Raw genomic sequence first — 13,256 nt, forward strand, 5'->3', positions numbered from 1 at the left:
ATGATGATGATGATGATGATGATGATGATGATGATGATGATGATGATGATGATGATGATTGGAGTCATGAACGTGCCTCTGCTAGCTTTAAAGCAGGGGTCAGCAACAGGTGGCTGTCCAAAGGTTCTTGGAGCTGACTTCCATAATTCCTTACTCTTGGCTATTTGGGACTGATAGGAATTGCAGCCAGCAACATTTGGAGAACCTCAGGTTGTCTTCTTGTTCTTCTTTGTCTTCTTCTTGAGTGCATTCAGGTCAACTTCAACCACATGAATGAGGTACCTCCAAGACTTCCTGTTCTTAACTGCTCCGCTCAAACCTTGCAGGCTCAGGGCCATGGCTTCCTTGGTTGAGTCTATCTATCTAGTATGCAGTCTTTCTTTCTGTTGCCCTCAACCTTTCCTAGCATTATTGTCTTTTCTAATGAGTCATGTCTTCTCGTGATGTGGCCAAAGTATGACAGCTTCAGTTTAGTCATCTTGGTTTCCAAGGAGAGCTCAGGATTGATCTGCTATTTGTTTTTCTTTTTAGCTGTCCATGTATCCTCTCCAGCACCACTTCTCAAATGAACTGATCTTCTCTCAGCTTTCTTCACTGTCCAGCTCTCGCATCTGAATAGGATGATGGGAACTACAATGGCTTGGATGATCCTAACTTTAGTCTTCAGTTTTATGTCTTTACACTTTAGGATCTTATCTAGTTCTTTCATAGCTTCATAGTCCTAGTCTTCTTCAGATTACTTGACTGCTGTCTCTGTTTTGTTCAATTTTTGATCCAAGGTATGGGAAATCTTTTGATGATTTCAATTTCCTCATTGTCCAGACTGAATTTATGTAAATCCTCTGTGATCATTATTTTGTTTTTTTAATGTTCAGCCGTAAGCCTGCCTTGGTACAGTACTTTATTCTTTGACTTTGCCTAGCAATTGTTCTAAGTCTTTGCTGTTTTCTGCTAGTATTATTGTATCATCTGCATAACAGATTGTTGATATTCCTTCCTCTGGTCGTCACTCCTCCTTCCTCTTAGTTTAAACCTGTTCTGCTCATATTTTCTGCAAACAAGTTGAACTAATGGATTGATAGAATGTAGGTTTGTCTGACCCCCTTTCTGACAGGGAACCGTACCGTTTCTCCTTATTCTATTTTAACAGTACGCTCCTCTCCTGATCAAATGCAATGGTGCTGCCATTTCTTTATGAGCACTTCATAGTTTTTAACGATCTTTGCAGTCAAATGCTTTGCTAGCCTGTAGTCTATCTGGCACACTGACTTCATGCACAAGCTGTACTATTGCCAGAGTAAGCTTGGAAAAGTTACTGCTTTGGACTACAATTCCCAGAATCTGACAGCCAGCATGGCCATTGGCCATAAATCTGGGGATTCTGGATGCTGTAGTAAAAAAAGTAACCTTTCTACACTCTATGCCAGAGTGCCATCTCAGAGGGGCCTGGAGTAGAAACCAAATTAAGAAAAGTCAAAAGACTGGGTGTGTTTCATTTGGAGAAGAGACAAATGAGGAGGTGATATGATAGCCCTGGTCAAATATTTGAAGGAGTGTCACATAGATGATGGAGCAAATGTGGTTTGTGTTGCTCTAGGATCCAAAGCAGCATGTTCAATTTACAAGAAAGGTGATTTTGTCACAACATTAGGAGAAAACCCCTGAAATACAAGCTGTCCAACTGCAGAACAGACTGTCCTAGAAGCTGGCAGACTCTCCTTTACTAGAGGATTTATGACCAGCCACCGCCTGGAGTACTGTAGATAGTATTAGTGGAACAGTAAAGTCACCACCAAACTTTAAAGGTGTTATAGGTGCTGAGCTCTGTTCCTGCAAACTGCAAGTATATTTAAAAGTGCAAAAGCAATTTTTACTCAGTTAATTCAGTAGAGAGCGGGTGTGTGTGTGTGTGTGTGTGTGTCATATCTTGCCTTTCCTAACAGTATCAGGAAAAAGCAAAACTGCTGCAGCCTGTTCTAGCTTGTATATTTTTCCTCATTAATGCCCTTTGCTATTTGAGCCAATGGAATTCAAATTTTATCTCCTGGATTTTGTAATGCTTTGATCCCAGTGCCACATGGCAAGAAGGAGGATAGCTGTTCCTCCAAAGAACAACACCAACAACACCTTGAGAAAACTCAAGCCTAGGACTAACATCATCATTTTATTATTTTTGCCCTATTGTATGATTCTTCCCACCTTTGCCCAATGAAGTAGCCAGTGGTGCTTCAAAAGCTTGCATCACATATTTTGTGCATTTTGGTTGATCAAATAAAGGTGTCACTTTTTTGTGGATTTGGGATGTTATTGGACTTTGCTATATGGCCAAGAGTTTCCTAAACAGTTGAGGAAGCGTGGATGGGGGGAGACCTACAGTTTCCTTTTCTCTAGGACCAATTCTCTCTTGGCAGCATCACTGTATAAGAAGTATTGCAAGCTTTCGAAGCTCCACTGGCTTCTTCATCAGGTGAACTTTGAAAGCTTGCAACATGTATATTGTGCATTTTGGTTGGCCCAATAAACATATCACTGTTTGGTGGATTTTTAATGTTTCTGGATTGGCTATCTCTGGATGTATAAGAAGTATATGTGTGTGTGTGTCATCACTAGCAGGAAGGGGCCCCTGCCACTGAGGACCCACAACCCTTTGCTCCAGTGACACAATGGATAATCCAGTCTCGCCTTTACCAGTAATCTAGGGCCTCTCCCCAGCAGGAATTGACACTACCCTATTGCAAACCACTGGGATCAAGTGTGAGGGAGCATGGAAGCCTTCTGTTACACCAGAGGTAAAGAATGATGAGAAAAATGGAAATTTCGAATATCTCCAGATAGTAAATTCATGGGCATTTATTTTTGGCTGATGGAATATTTTGTTGCAGCTGAGGAAGGGACTTTGGGGCAAAACCAAACGCAAAAGCAAACAGCGTGTGTATGGAGCCTGTGGGGGGTTGTTTCTGTCGTCATTCCAGGAAAATAAAGATGAAGAGAGAAATCAGCAGCTCACAGAAGAGGAGGAGGAGGGGGAGAAGAAAAGCGGAGCGATGGGCAAGAAAACCTGGGGTGAAAGGGCCAAGAAGATAAAGACCTTCTTATGGAATCCAGCAACAAGACAATGCATGGGCAGGACAGCTCAAAGTTGGGGTAAGTCAAAGGTTTCCTGCACATCTCTGAATTAGGCTTGATCAGCTTTTGTCCCGTCATCTGTCTCTCATCATATGGCAGTGGTTGATTTTATAGCATTATTCTGATAACGAAGAGGATGATGATGATGATGATCAGAATGATATCAGTGTACATTTCCCTTTACAACAAGAGAGGCAGAACATCAGATCTTGGGGCTGAATCTGGCCCTCCAGGGGGCTCGATTTGGCCCTCTGGTCTTTCCCATGTGGCCATGTCCCTTCCACGTAGTACCATCATTTGGTGGTTTTCTAACTTTTGTACAGTTCTTCCACATTTATCTGTATTCTAAAAGGTTGAAATGCCTTGCCATAGGTTTAAGTCACTAGTAGGTAAGAGCTTTAAGTCAAAATATGCTAGTCTTTTGACTCTCGTCACCTTTTTGCCTTTGGCCCTGTGCCTACCCTTGGAATGCAACTTTCCATTCTCTGAAATAGAAATTAGTCCTCAAAATGAAAAGTATTTTCCACCATTGGTTTACAAAATACAACACTACCAGTCCCTGCTCTAAAGACTTTCTAATCTATAGAATATAGATACGGAGGGAACACATCAGAGTAGAGGAAGGATGTACATTTCTTTCCATTACCTGTATTTAGGTTTGAATGACAGAGAGATGTGCAGCACCTTATAGCTTAGTGCTATACAAAGTACAGCCCTGGAACAGTGCATGCCCTCCCTAAGGTCAATTTTGAGACATCCATCGATACTTCTGACCACCCTTTTTCTAAGGGAAAAAAAAGTCCTACCTGTCCTGGAAACATCTAGATTAGAGATTTGACTTTTAAATAGGTCACAGCCTCTTTCCTCAACCATGTTTAATGTTGGAAATACTGGGCCTTCAAATCCAGAAGTGGACTTTTGTCCGCTTTTAGTTTTTCCTTCCCCTCCCTGCATTTTTGACAGACTGGCATTCCCCCAGAGGGACCCAACAGTGAAAGGCAGGACATTTGCATCCATTTATTATGCAGTAAGCTTTCACAAATGTTAGCCCACTTCAAAATGTCATCTGAGGGTTGGTTACAATTGGGTTTGGGGAATACAGTGTTACGCCAAAGTTTTTGCAGGAAAATTTGGATTTCAAGGCAGGATATGAAGTGAGGCATCTGCACAGAGGGATTCCAAGAGGCAGCTCAAGGCAAAAGTTGCAGCCTAGGAGGAATGGTGGGATTCTGGGGGAAGCAAGAGAAGTCACAGGTAGAGATACGGCAAAGTGGAAGACAAAAGAGCTAGAGGGGAGCATATCTAAGATATGGGAGTGAAAACGCAGATCCAAAAGTGCTACAGACTCAAAACCCAAAGTGTGCACAACCCCTAGAAGTTAGAATCCAAGTTCCATGTAGAAATCCATAGGATTGCACACTGCATTATGATGGATAATGGAATGTAATTTGTATTAGCAGGCTCTATATTGAAATGATGAACTGTCTGCAAAATAATTAATTCCATACAAAATGAGATCTGGATTAGAAAGATTGCAAGCCTCTCTTTTGGCTGGTAGATTTTGTTTTGGAGTGTTGTATGAGGGAGAGGACATTGGTCACAGTTCCCTTAAAACAGTAATGTTCCCACATATATGTCTCCTTCATAGAATCATGGAATCATAAAGTCTTAATTAAATTTTCTTTATTCTAAAAATGATTTCTAATTCTTTTTCTGGCAGCTTGCATCCATATATATATATATATATATATATATATATATATATATATATGCAAATATGAATTGACAATAAAATATCCCATTTTTAAACCCCTATGGTCTCTTCCAACTCTATGATTTTATAAGGAAAAAGCTTAAATTCCTATAGATAGTTCTTTCTCTTCCTCCCAGGTTGGTGTTGGAACTTATAACATCTGGCTATCTATCTATCTATCTATCTATCTATCTATCTATCTATGTTTCCTTCTTCACTGTCCTTATCCTAATGGCCATAACAATTCTGAGAGGAGGAATCAACTAAAATATGACGAACATTGACATACTTTTGTGGGGATAATTGGGGAATGATGATTTAGAGTCAGAATTCATTCTCATAAGCTATAGTCAGTGGTGGATTGTGGTGCATGCCATGTCAGTGGGGCAGTGAATCCCTTCCAATATTTAGCCTATAGTGTATAGTTTATAGAACTATGTAGTGTGACAAAGCTATTTGGGGAATAGGGCTGAGCACCCTGGAAATCTCCTTTATATTTCCTACTTAAACACAGAGCAGATTCACAGCCCGACTAACATAAAAGCCAGCAGTTGCCACTGACTCAGTCCAGGAATGGGGCACCATTTCCCCATCCCAGTGACGACTTCCAGCTTGACACATCCAGCAGTGGATGGAGCCAGAGCAAAATGTGTGTCTGTGTGTGATATTTACTCAGGAGTAAATCGCAGTAGAACTATATTTTTTGTGTGGTTTTTGGGCTATGTGGCTGTGTTCTGGAAGAGTTTATTCTTGGTGTTTTGCCAGCAGCTGTGGCTGGCATTTGTTTCACCAGCAGCTGTGGCTGGCATCTTCAGATGTCAGCCATAGCTGCTGGTGAAACATCAGGAATAAACTCTTCCAGAACATGGTCACATAGCCTAAAAAGCCCACAAAAAACTATGGATGCCACCTGGGAAAGCCTTTGATCCCAACAGAACTGTTTCATGGCTCACAGAGCACAGCTCAGATGATCCATGCAACAACAACTTCTCAGACCTTAAATTGCCCTCTGCATTTGATCACTACTTGGAGCTAATGGCCAAAGTCATTTAGGATCCAGGCCGGGGATCCATGGGGGGGCCACATGATCTCTATTTCTCCATCAATGCTGCAGCAAATGCACCTCAGTGGGGTGGAGAGCTTGCTGTTCAAGTTGCGGAAGGGATGGTTCCAGTCCAGAGGGAACTGAATCGTTTGCACCAGTTGGCTTGTCCTCGTGAGCCATGAAAACATTTTAAATGAACAAACATGAAATGTACGAAAGAATATTTCCTTCCAAGTTGCTTTGTCTCTTTGCTTATCCAAAGCAAAGCTTCGCCAGGCTGGCCCCTGGCCAAAGCTGCAACTCCATGTGGCCCACGTTAAATTTGCTTTCTCCTTAACTATCTCGCTTTAACCACAGCCCAGTTTGTTCTCAGAACTCCAAATTCCCACAGAATAAACACCTCAAGAACAGGGAGGTCACAGGGCACAGCTGTGTTCTCAAAGTCTGTCCTAAGATCGGTTTGGGTCCCTGCTGGGAAAGACACACAAAAAGAGGCTGAGTGGAGTTTTTGCTTTCGTAGCATTACTGTATTATCAGAGGCCTCTTTTTTTCCCCTCCAGAAATGGTGCTGCTGTCTTTTAAAGGCCACCAGCTAAGCAGACCAAAAGCAAAATATATTTCCATGATATTTCCACAAAACCTGTTAACAGTGGGGGCAAACATTTCCCAACATACTCACAGAGCTGTTTGTTTGGTGAGTTTGATGTGCTGACCGAATGCAGATTTGCTGGCTGTCCAAAGGCCAAGACCAAGCTGGTATACTGAGGTTTATTTATTTATATATTTGTTTACAGTATTTAATATTCTGGCTTTGACCCTACCTGCACTTCAGGACAGTGTCCAATTTGAAATTGCTCCACATTAAAAAGAAGAATAACAACCAAATAAACATGATAGACAGCCAGTGAGGTGTAGGGGTTTAAGTGTTGGGTGAGAATGCTGAAGACCTTGGTTCGAATCCCTGCTCAGCCATGAAAACCCACTGGGTGGACTTGGGCTCACTCGCTCAGCCTCAGAGGAAGGCAAGGGCAGATCTTGCTGAGAAAACCCCATGATAAGTTTGCCTTAGGGTCACCATAAGTCAGAAAGGACTTGAAGGCACACAACAACAACACAAAAGAAAACCCTGAAACCAGAGGTGGGATCTGGTCCCTCCTAATGTTTTAGCTGGCAAGATCTATTAGCCCCAATCAGCATGGCCAATGGAAAGGAATAGTGGGATCTGCTGTCTAAAAGATGTGGCCAATGATTCTCCCCCCAACACCTTAAACAAATTATTATTGTTGTTATTCTGTTTATTTTGTTGATGCAAACTTGAGTGCACAGAGTAAACTTGGAAGCCTGGTGTTGAATATAAACAACTGTTAGTTGCCGGAGCATGCCAGGAAAACAGCTGCTAGAAGAAAGGCACACCGACGCCTGGCTTATCTCCGTAGAGGCACTTTGTTTATTTGTTGCCAAAGACACACGCGAGAACAATCACCATCCACCAACTACAAACCCACAAAATTTACTAACAGACATCTGAGCTTATATCCACATTTGCCATGTGGCAATCTAGCTCAACCCCTTCCTGTACCATTTCCTGTGCATCTTGGAATATCTTCCCCCTTGCAAAGATGGCACAGTATATTTACGTCTTGCTATGTGCTTCTGGCACACACTGGGACCTTGGACATCACCTGCTGGTTTGAGTCCCAGCTGCAGCCACTTCCAGGCTTCTGCAAAGTGAATAACCATTTCCAAAATGTCTGAACATTTTCATACACTCTATACATTAACATATTTATATCCCGCCTTCCTCACAGTACAGGGACTCAAGACAGCTAAGCAAATACATTGGCAAATTAAAACTTTTACAGCCAATAAAACAATATTTTACAGTGTTATCCGCTGGGGTTTGGTTCCAGGATCCCCTGTGGATAACAAAATCCGTGGATGCTCAAGTCTCATTAAATATAATGGCATAGCAAAATGGTGTCCCTTATATAAAATGGAAAATCAAAGTTTGCTATTTGGAATTTATAATTTTTTGTGTGTGGAATATTTTGAAACCGTAGATGCATGAATCCATGGACAAAAAATCTCTAGATAAGGAGGGCCAACTGTACAGGATGCTGAGAAGATTGCACTGTATTTGCCATGTGGGCCTCCTCATCTGTTAATCAGGGCAATGTAGCTAAGAAAGTCTTCCTCTGTTTAATTTCATACCAAACCTCTAATACAGTGGGCTCTTGGTATCTGCTGGGGTTTGGTTCCAGGACCCTCTGTGTTTTGCCTAAGGAAAGAGTAGTAGCCTAGTATTTGCAGAGATGGAGACCCCCTGAGCATGCTATAGGGAAGGGCAGAATATAAATTGGTGAGTGTGAATGAATGTCTGTATAAATATTCTTAATGCTCACTAGCTGCAAATGATGTGACTTCTCTTGTCTTGCAGGCTTGATCCTTCTCTTTTATCTCGTTTTGTACACTTTCTTGGCTGGAATGTTTTCATTTTGCTTGTACGTCATGTTGCTCACTGTGAGCCCTTATACACCAAAGTACAGAGACAGAGTTGCTCCGCCAGGTGAGTGCTTGAGCTTGGTTCAGCATGGCTCAGGGCCCTTTGATTGGGAACAGCCCACATGTTTTGTCCTCTGATGGTACTTAGCTCAGAAGCTAAGCAGGATCTGGCCTGGTTAGTACCAGGTTGGAAGACCACTGGGCAATACCACACATCTCTGCCTGAGATCCTGGAGAGGCATTCAGTGTTGACAGTGTCTAGATTGAGGTGGGCAACTGCTCTGGATGCTCTTGATGTGAGCAGAAATGAACGTCTGGTTTCATTTTCAGTCAATTGTTCATGTTCTGAGCGCTTTGAGAGGGTCACTGGGGGAAAGCAGGAGGTTTTTGTGGGCAAAACCATTCATTATGTGGCATTTAAAAGGAGTTTTGGAGCCCAAAATTTGCCTATTGCAAATGGATCTTGGGGGGGGGGGTATCCTGTGGGTCTTTGGGAGCTGCAAAACTGCATCTCAAGAAGAGCCTTGAGCCCATAGACTGCATTTTCCCCATCCTGGTCTGACTCAGAAGGTAGGTTCTTACGTTCCTGCACAGAACTACCACCTGCCTTCACATATAATGGTGGCGTTGATGGTGTCATCTGTATAGATGACATTTTGCAAAGACCAACAGGACTGATCGTCACACCAAGAATTTGGAAAAGTTACTTTTTAGGGGCATGGCTAATAGAATCTCTCCGTCAGTATATCTGTTGGCTTGAGAGCATGTGATACTTGCACACCGATCAAGGTCTGGAAACCATGCTCTATGACAGTGGTTCCCAACCTGTGGGTCGGGACCCCTTTGGGGGTCAAATGACCCTTTCATGGGAGTCGCCTAAGACCATTGGAAAACACCTATTTAATTACAGTTATGAAGTAGCAATGAAAATAATTTCATGGGTTTGGGTCACCACAACATGAGGAACTGTATTAAGGGGTAGCAGCATTAGGAAGGTTGGGAACCACTGCTCTATGAGGAGTGGCTTAGCGAGCTGGGGATGTTTAGCATGGAGAAGAGAAGGTTAAGAGGTGATATGATAGCCCTGTTTAAGTATTTGAAGGGGTGTCATATTGAGCATGGAGCAAACCTGTTTTCTGCTGCTCCAGAGACTAAGTTACGGAGCAACGGATTCAAGCTACAGGAAAAGAGATTCCACCTCAACATTAGAAAGAACTTTGTGACAGTAAGAACCTATTCAGTAGTAAAAAAATATGCTGCTGTCTCAGAGTCTGGTGGAGTCTTCTTCTTTGGAGGTTTTCAAACAGGATGGATGGCCATCTGTCAGGAGTGCTTTGACGGTGTCTTTCTTTATGGCAGAATAGGATTGGATTGGAGGGCCCTTGGGGTCTCTTCCAGATGTACAATTCCAACATGCCTTACACTTTAATTTGGGATTGACAACATGCTAACTGGACCATTTGGGAGCTATAATCCAAAAAGTAAAGTCTTCCAAACTGTGAAAAACTGATACCAGGGAAACAGCAAAAGAAATTGAAGAAAATAGAGATAGTGGCAGACAGCAATTGAATATGCATTTATTTCAAATAAATATATGTGATGTGCCATCTGAGATCACAGTACCGTTTTCTCTCTTCCTCTTTCTCCATCTTCCCTCTTTCCCATTCTAGGAGTTATGATTAGACCATATGTGAATAATGCATTCAACATTGTCTTCAACATGTCCCAACCCAGTTCGTGGCAAAGTTATGCTGACAACTTGGAACTGTACTTAAAAGGTGGCTTTCTTTTTCAGATCTTACACACTGTCCAAGTCTGATACTTTGAAATGGTTTTTAAAAAGCGAATCACACACAGGTACACACATAGCACCATGTTCCACTTTCTTCCGACTCTCCAGCTGGTATCCTGCTAGTGGCACATACAGGTGCTAAATCCAGCTCATGAAGGCACATGCCTAGTTTGGGCTTGAGAGGGTTTTTTTTTTTTTTTTGGTCATTGTGGAGGTCAGAATTCCTTACACAGTAACCGAAATACCCTGAAAAGCCACATTTTTCATCTTCTTCCCCACCCACAACATGGCCACTTTGTGGCTGGTGGAGAACAGGGGAAAGATGAGAAGCCTATGGCTATGTATACTCACATTCATATGCTCATATATTCATATAAGTACAGTCATCCCTCCACATTTACGGCTTTGACTTTTGTGGATTTGATTATTCACGGATTTGATTAATACATTCTCTCTAGGAGTTTCTAGGTCCTCCAGCATGACTCTGTGGTCAACATCCACCGTAAGTTGTGCTGGAGGATCTAAAGATTCCTCAGGAGAACATTTCTCTAGCCATTTGTAGATCCTCCAATGCAATTCTATGGTGGGCTTCTAGCAGGTGTTGACTATATTGTTGCTCTGGAGAACCTAGAGGTTCCTAGAGAGGTGTTTTCTCATGTTAAAAAAAATAGTGTGTTTTTATTTTTGGTTTTTCCACTTTTACAGGGGACCTGTACCTGTAACCCAAATGTGGAGGACCTACTATATAACTTATAAGTGTTATAGAGGCTTCCTCCGGGACCTTTTTTTTTTTTGGCGGGGGGGGGGGGTCTTGGAAAGTGACATCATTGCTGCACATCTGACTGTAGTCACATAGCCAGATGCTTTTCAGCCATCCTTTAGGGAACTGGAAATGTTTAGCTTGGAGAAAACTGAGAAGTGATATGATAGCCAAATATCGGAAGGGATGCCATGTTGAAGATGAAGTAAGCTTGTTTTCAGCTGCTCTGGAGACTAGAACACAAACCAATGGATCCAAATTTCAAGAAAGCAGATTCTGCCTAAACATTAGGAAGAACTTCTTGATAGTAAGAACTGTTCCACAGTGGAAGAAGGGTGGTGAATCCTCCTTCTTTGGAAGCCTTTAAACAGAGGTTGGATGACTGTCTCTCAGTAGACTCGTCCCTCCATATTTGCTGGGGTTAGGGGCACAGGACCCCCATGAATGTGGAAAACAGGCAAACAACAAAAACGCTATGTTTTTACCTGCGAGAACACCTGTCTATGAATCTCTAGGTCCTCCAGGGCAACTCTGTGGTTATCATCTGCCAGTCATTGACCATAGAACTGCATTGGAGGAGCTACAAAGACCTAATGGAGTATTCTCTCTAGGAATCTATAGGTCCTTAAGTGTGACTTTTGGTTAAAGTTGACCACAGAGTTGTGCTGGTGGACCAGATTCCTAGAGAGAACATATTAATATACTGTAATTCATGAATAATCAAGTCCACAAAAGTCAAATCGGCAAATGTGGAAGGATGTGCCTGCATGGCAGGAGTTGGACTAGACATCCCTTCCAGCCCCATAATGGACCGCATGAGGACACAATGCGAATGCTGAAAAAGTTTATTTCCCCTTAATTTCATCATGGTGGACAAATGAAATAAATAATTTAAATGTAGATTCAGTCTAGGGTTTGTTGCTAGTAAAGTACAATTTTATATATTTCTGTTGCTCAGACTTTTGTAAGTATATTGCAAGCCAACAAGGCATTTTAATAAAGGCAAGTTCATCAGAAAAATTTAGTACATACTAAAATACAGTATGTATAATATAGCTGTAAATATATATTTATATTAGAATTTTTAGCTTTTATTTTGTAATGTCCTACATTTTTTCTTGAACATTCTACATTTTGGGGTGCCTTGTCCTCCTTTGCAGTGATGACATCTGGTTACCCTGCATGCATGGCTCATCTCTTTTCCACTTCATCCTCACAACAGCCCTGCAAAGTAGGTCAGGCTGAGAGCGACTCACTTATTATTATTGTTGTTGTTTTTGTTGTTTATTTCTATAGCGCTGTAAATGTACACAGCACTGTACATACAGATAGTGGAGACTGAACCTAGATCTACCAAGACCCAGTACAATGCTCTAATCTAGTGGATCCCAGACTTTGGTCCTCCAGATGTTTTGGACTTCAGCTCCCAGAATTCCTGAATATTGGTCAAGCTAGGTAAGGCTTGACCAAGAGTTGAAGTCCAAAAGACCTGGAGGACCAAAGTTTGTGAATCATTGTGTCTAACCACTGCACTAACTTTAATTTGGCTCCTATGAGGAGGACAGGGTGAACAGCTAACACCAACCATGTGATCTTTACTAATAGCTTACTAATGCAATAATGAAAGTGCTGCAGTAAAAATCCATGGGGCATTAACTTTCTCTGTCCCTTTAGATTATGACGACCTTGTTCAAGAATCCTTAAATATTGTGTGCACTCCAGGCCAGTATTTCATTCAAGGCGACGAAAGCAGCACAAAAAAAGCTTGCCAGTTCAAGCGATCCACGTTAATGGATTGTTCTGGAATAAATGATAATACTTTCGGCTACTCTGAAGGAAAGCCTTGTATCTTGCTGAAGATGAACCGCGTATGTTAACTTATGTTAGTTATGTATCTTGGAATCAGGGTAAATACAATATTATTGCATGGGATGGGGGTGGGTGGGAATGCAGACACTGCATTTTAAACTCGGGACTGCACACATGTATGTTTTCTTTCAAAGAGGTAGCTATGGGCTATCCACTAGCCCTGGGCAACTGTCATGCAATAGTCTCCCAGGAGACCTTGGAGGGTTATACCCGTGCCACATCCCTTTAAAAAAAATCATTTTTTGCACCCAAATACCTTTAAGGGAGTGTTGGGGATTATGTCATGTTTCAGGGACATTTTAGAAACAAAGCTGCCTTGGATTCTGTGCAGGGAAAAAGGTCACATGTAAATAAAATGAATACATGTTACCCACACAAGGTTTTTAAAGAATGGGAACACTTCTTGGTC

General features: G+C 41.9%; 1 protein-coding gene across 2 annotated transcripts in view; it reads left to right on the forward strand.

The window, feature by feature from the left end:
• ATP1B4 (ATPase Na+/K+ transporting family member beta 4) overlaps nucleotides 1-13,256 on the forward strand; it is a 28,505-nt gene that overhangs the window by 8,514 nt on the left and 6,735 nt on the right. For both annotated transcript variants that reach the window (XM_042480571.1, XM_042480570.1), the window contains exons 3-6: nucleotides 2,973-3,144; nucleotides 8,362-8,490; nucleotides 10,097-10,204; nucleotides 12,653-12,846. In XM_042480571.1, the coding sequence (XP_042336505.1) occupies nucleotides 2,973-3,144; nucleotides 8,362-8,490; nucleotides 10,097-10,204; nucleotides 12,653-12,846 (603 nt within the window). The remainder of the gene's footprint in view (nucleotides 1-2,972; nucleotides 3,145-8,361; nucleotides 8,491-10,096; nucleotides 10,205-12,652; nucleotides 12,847-13,256) is intronic.

This window comes from Sceloporus undulatus, chromosome 7 (genome assembly GCF_019175285.1).
Source record: "Sceloporus undulatus isolate JIND9_A2432 ecotype Alabama chromosome 7, SceUnd_v1.1, whole genome shotgun sequence".
Taxonomy (NCBI): domain Eukaryota; kingdom Metazoa; phylum Chordata; class Lepidosauria; order Squamata; family Phrynosomatidae; genus Sceloporus; species Sceloporus undulatus.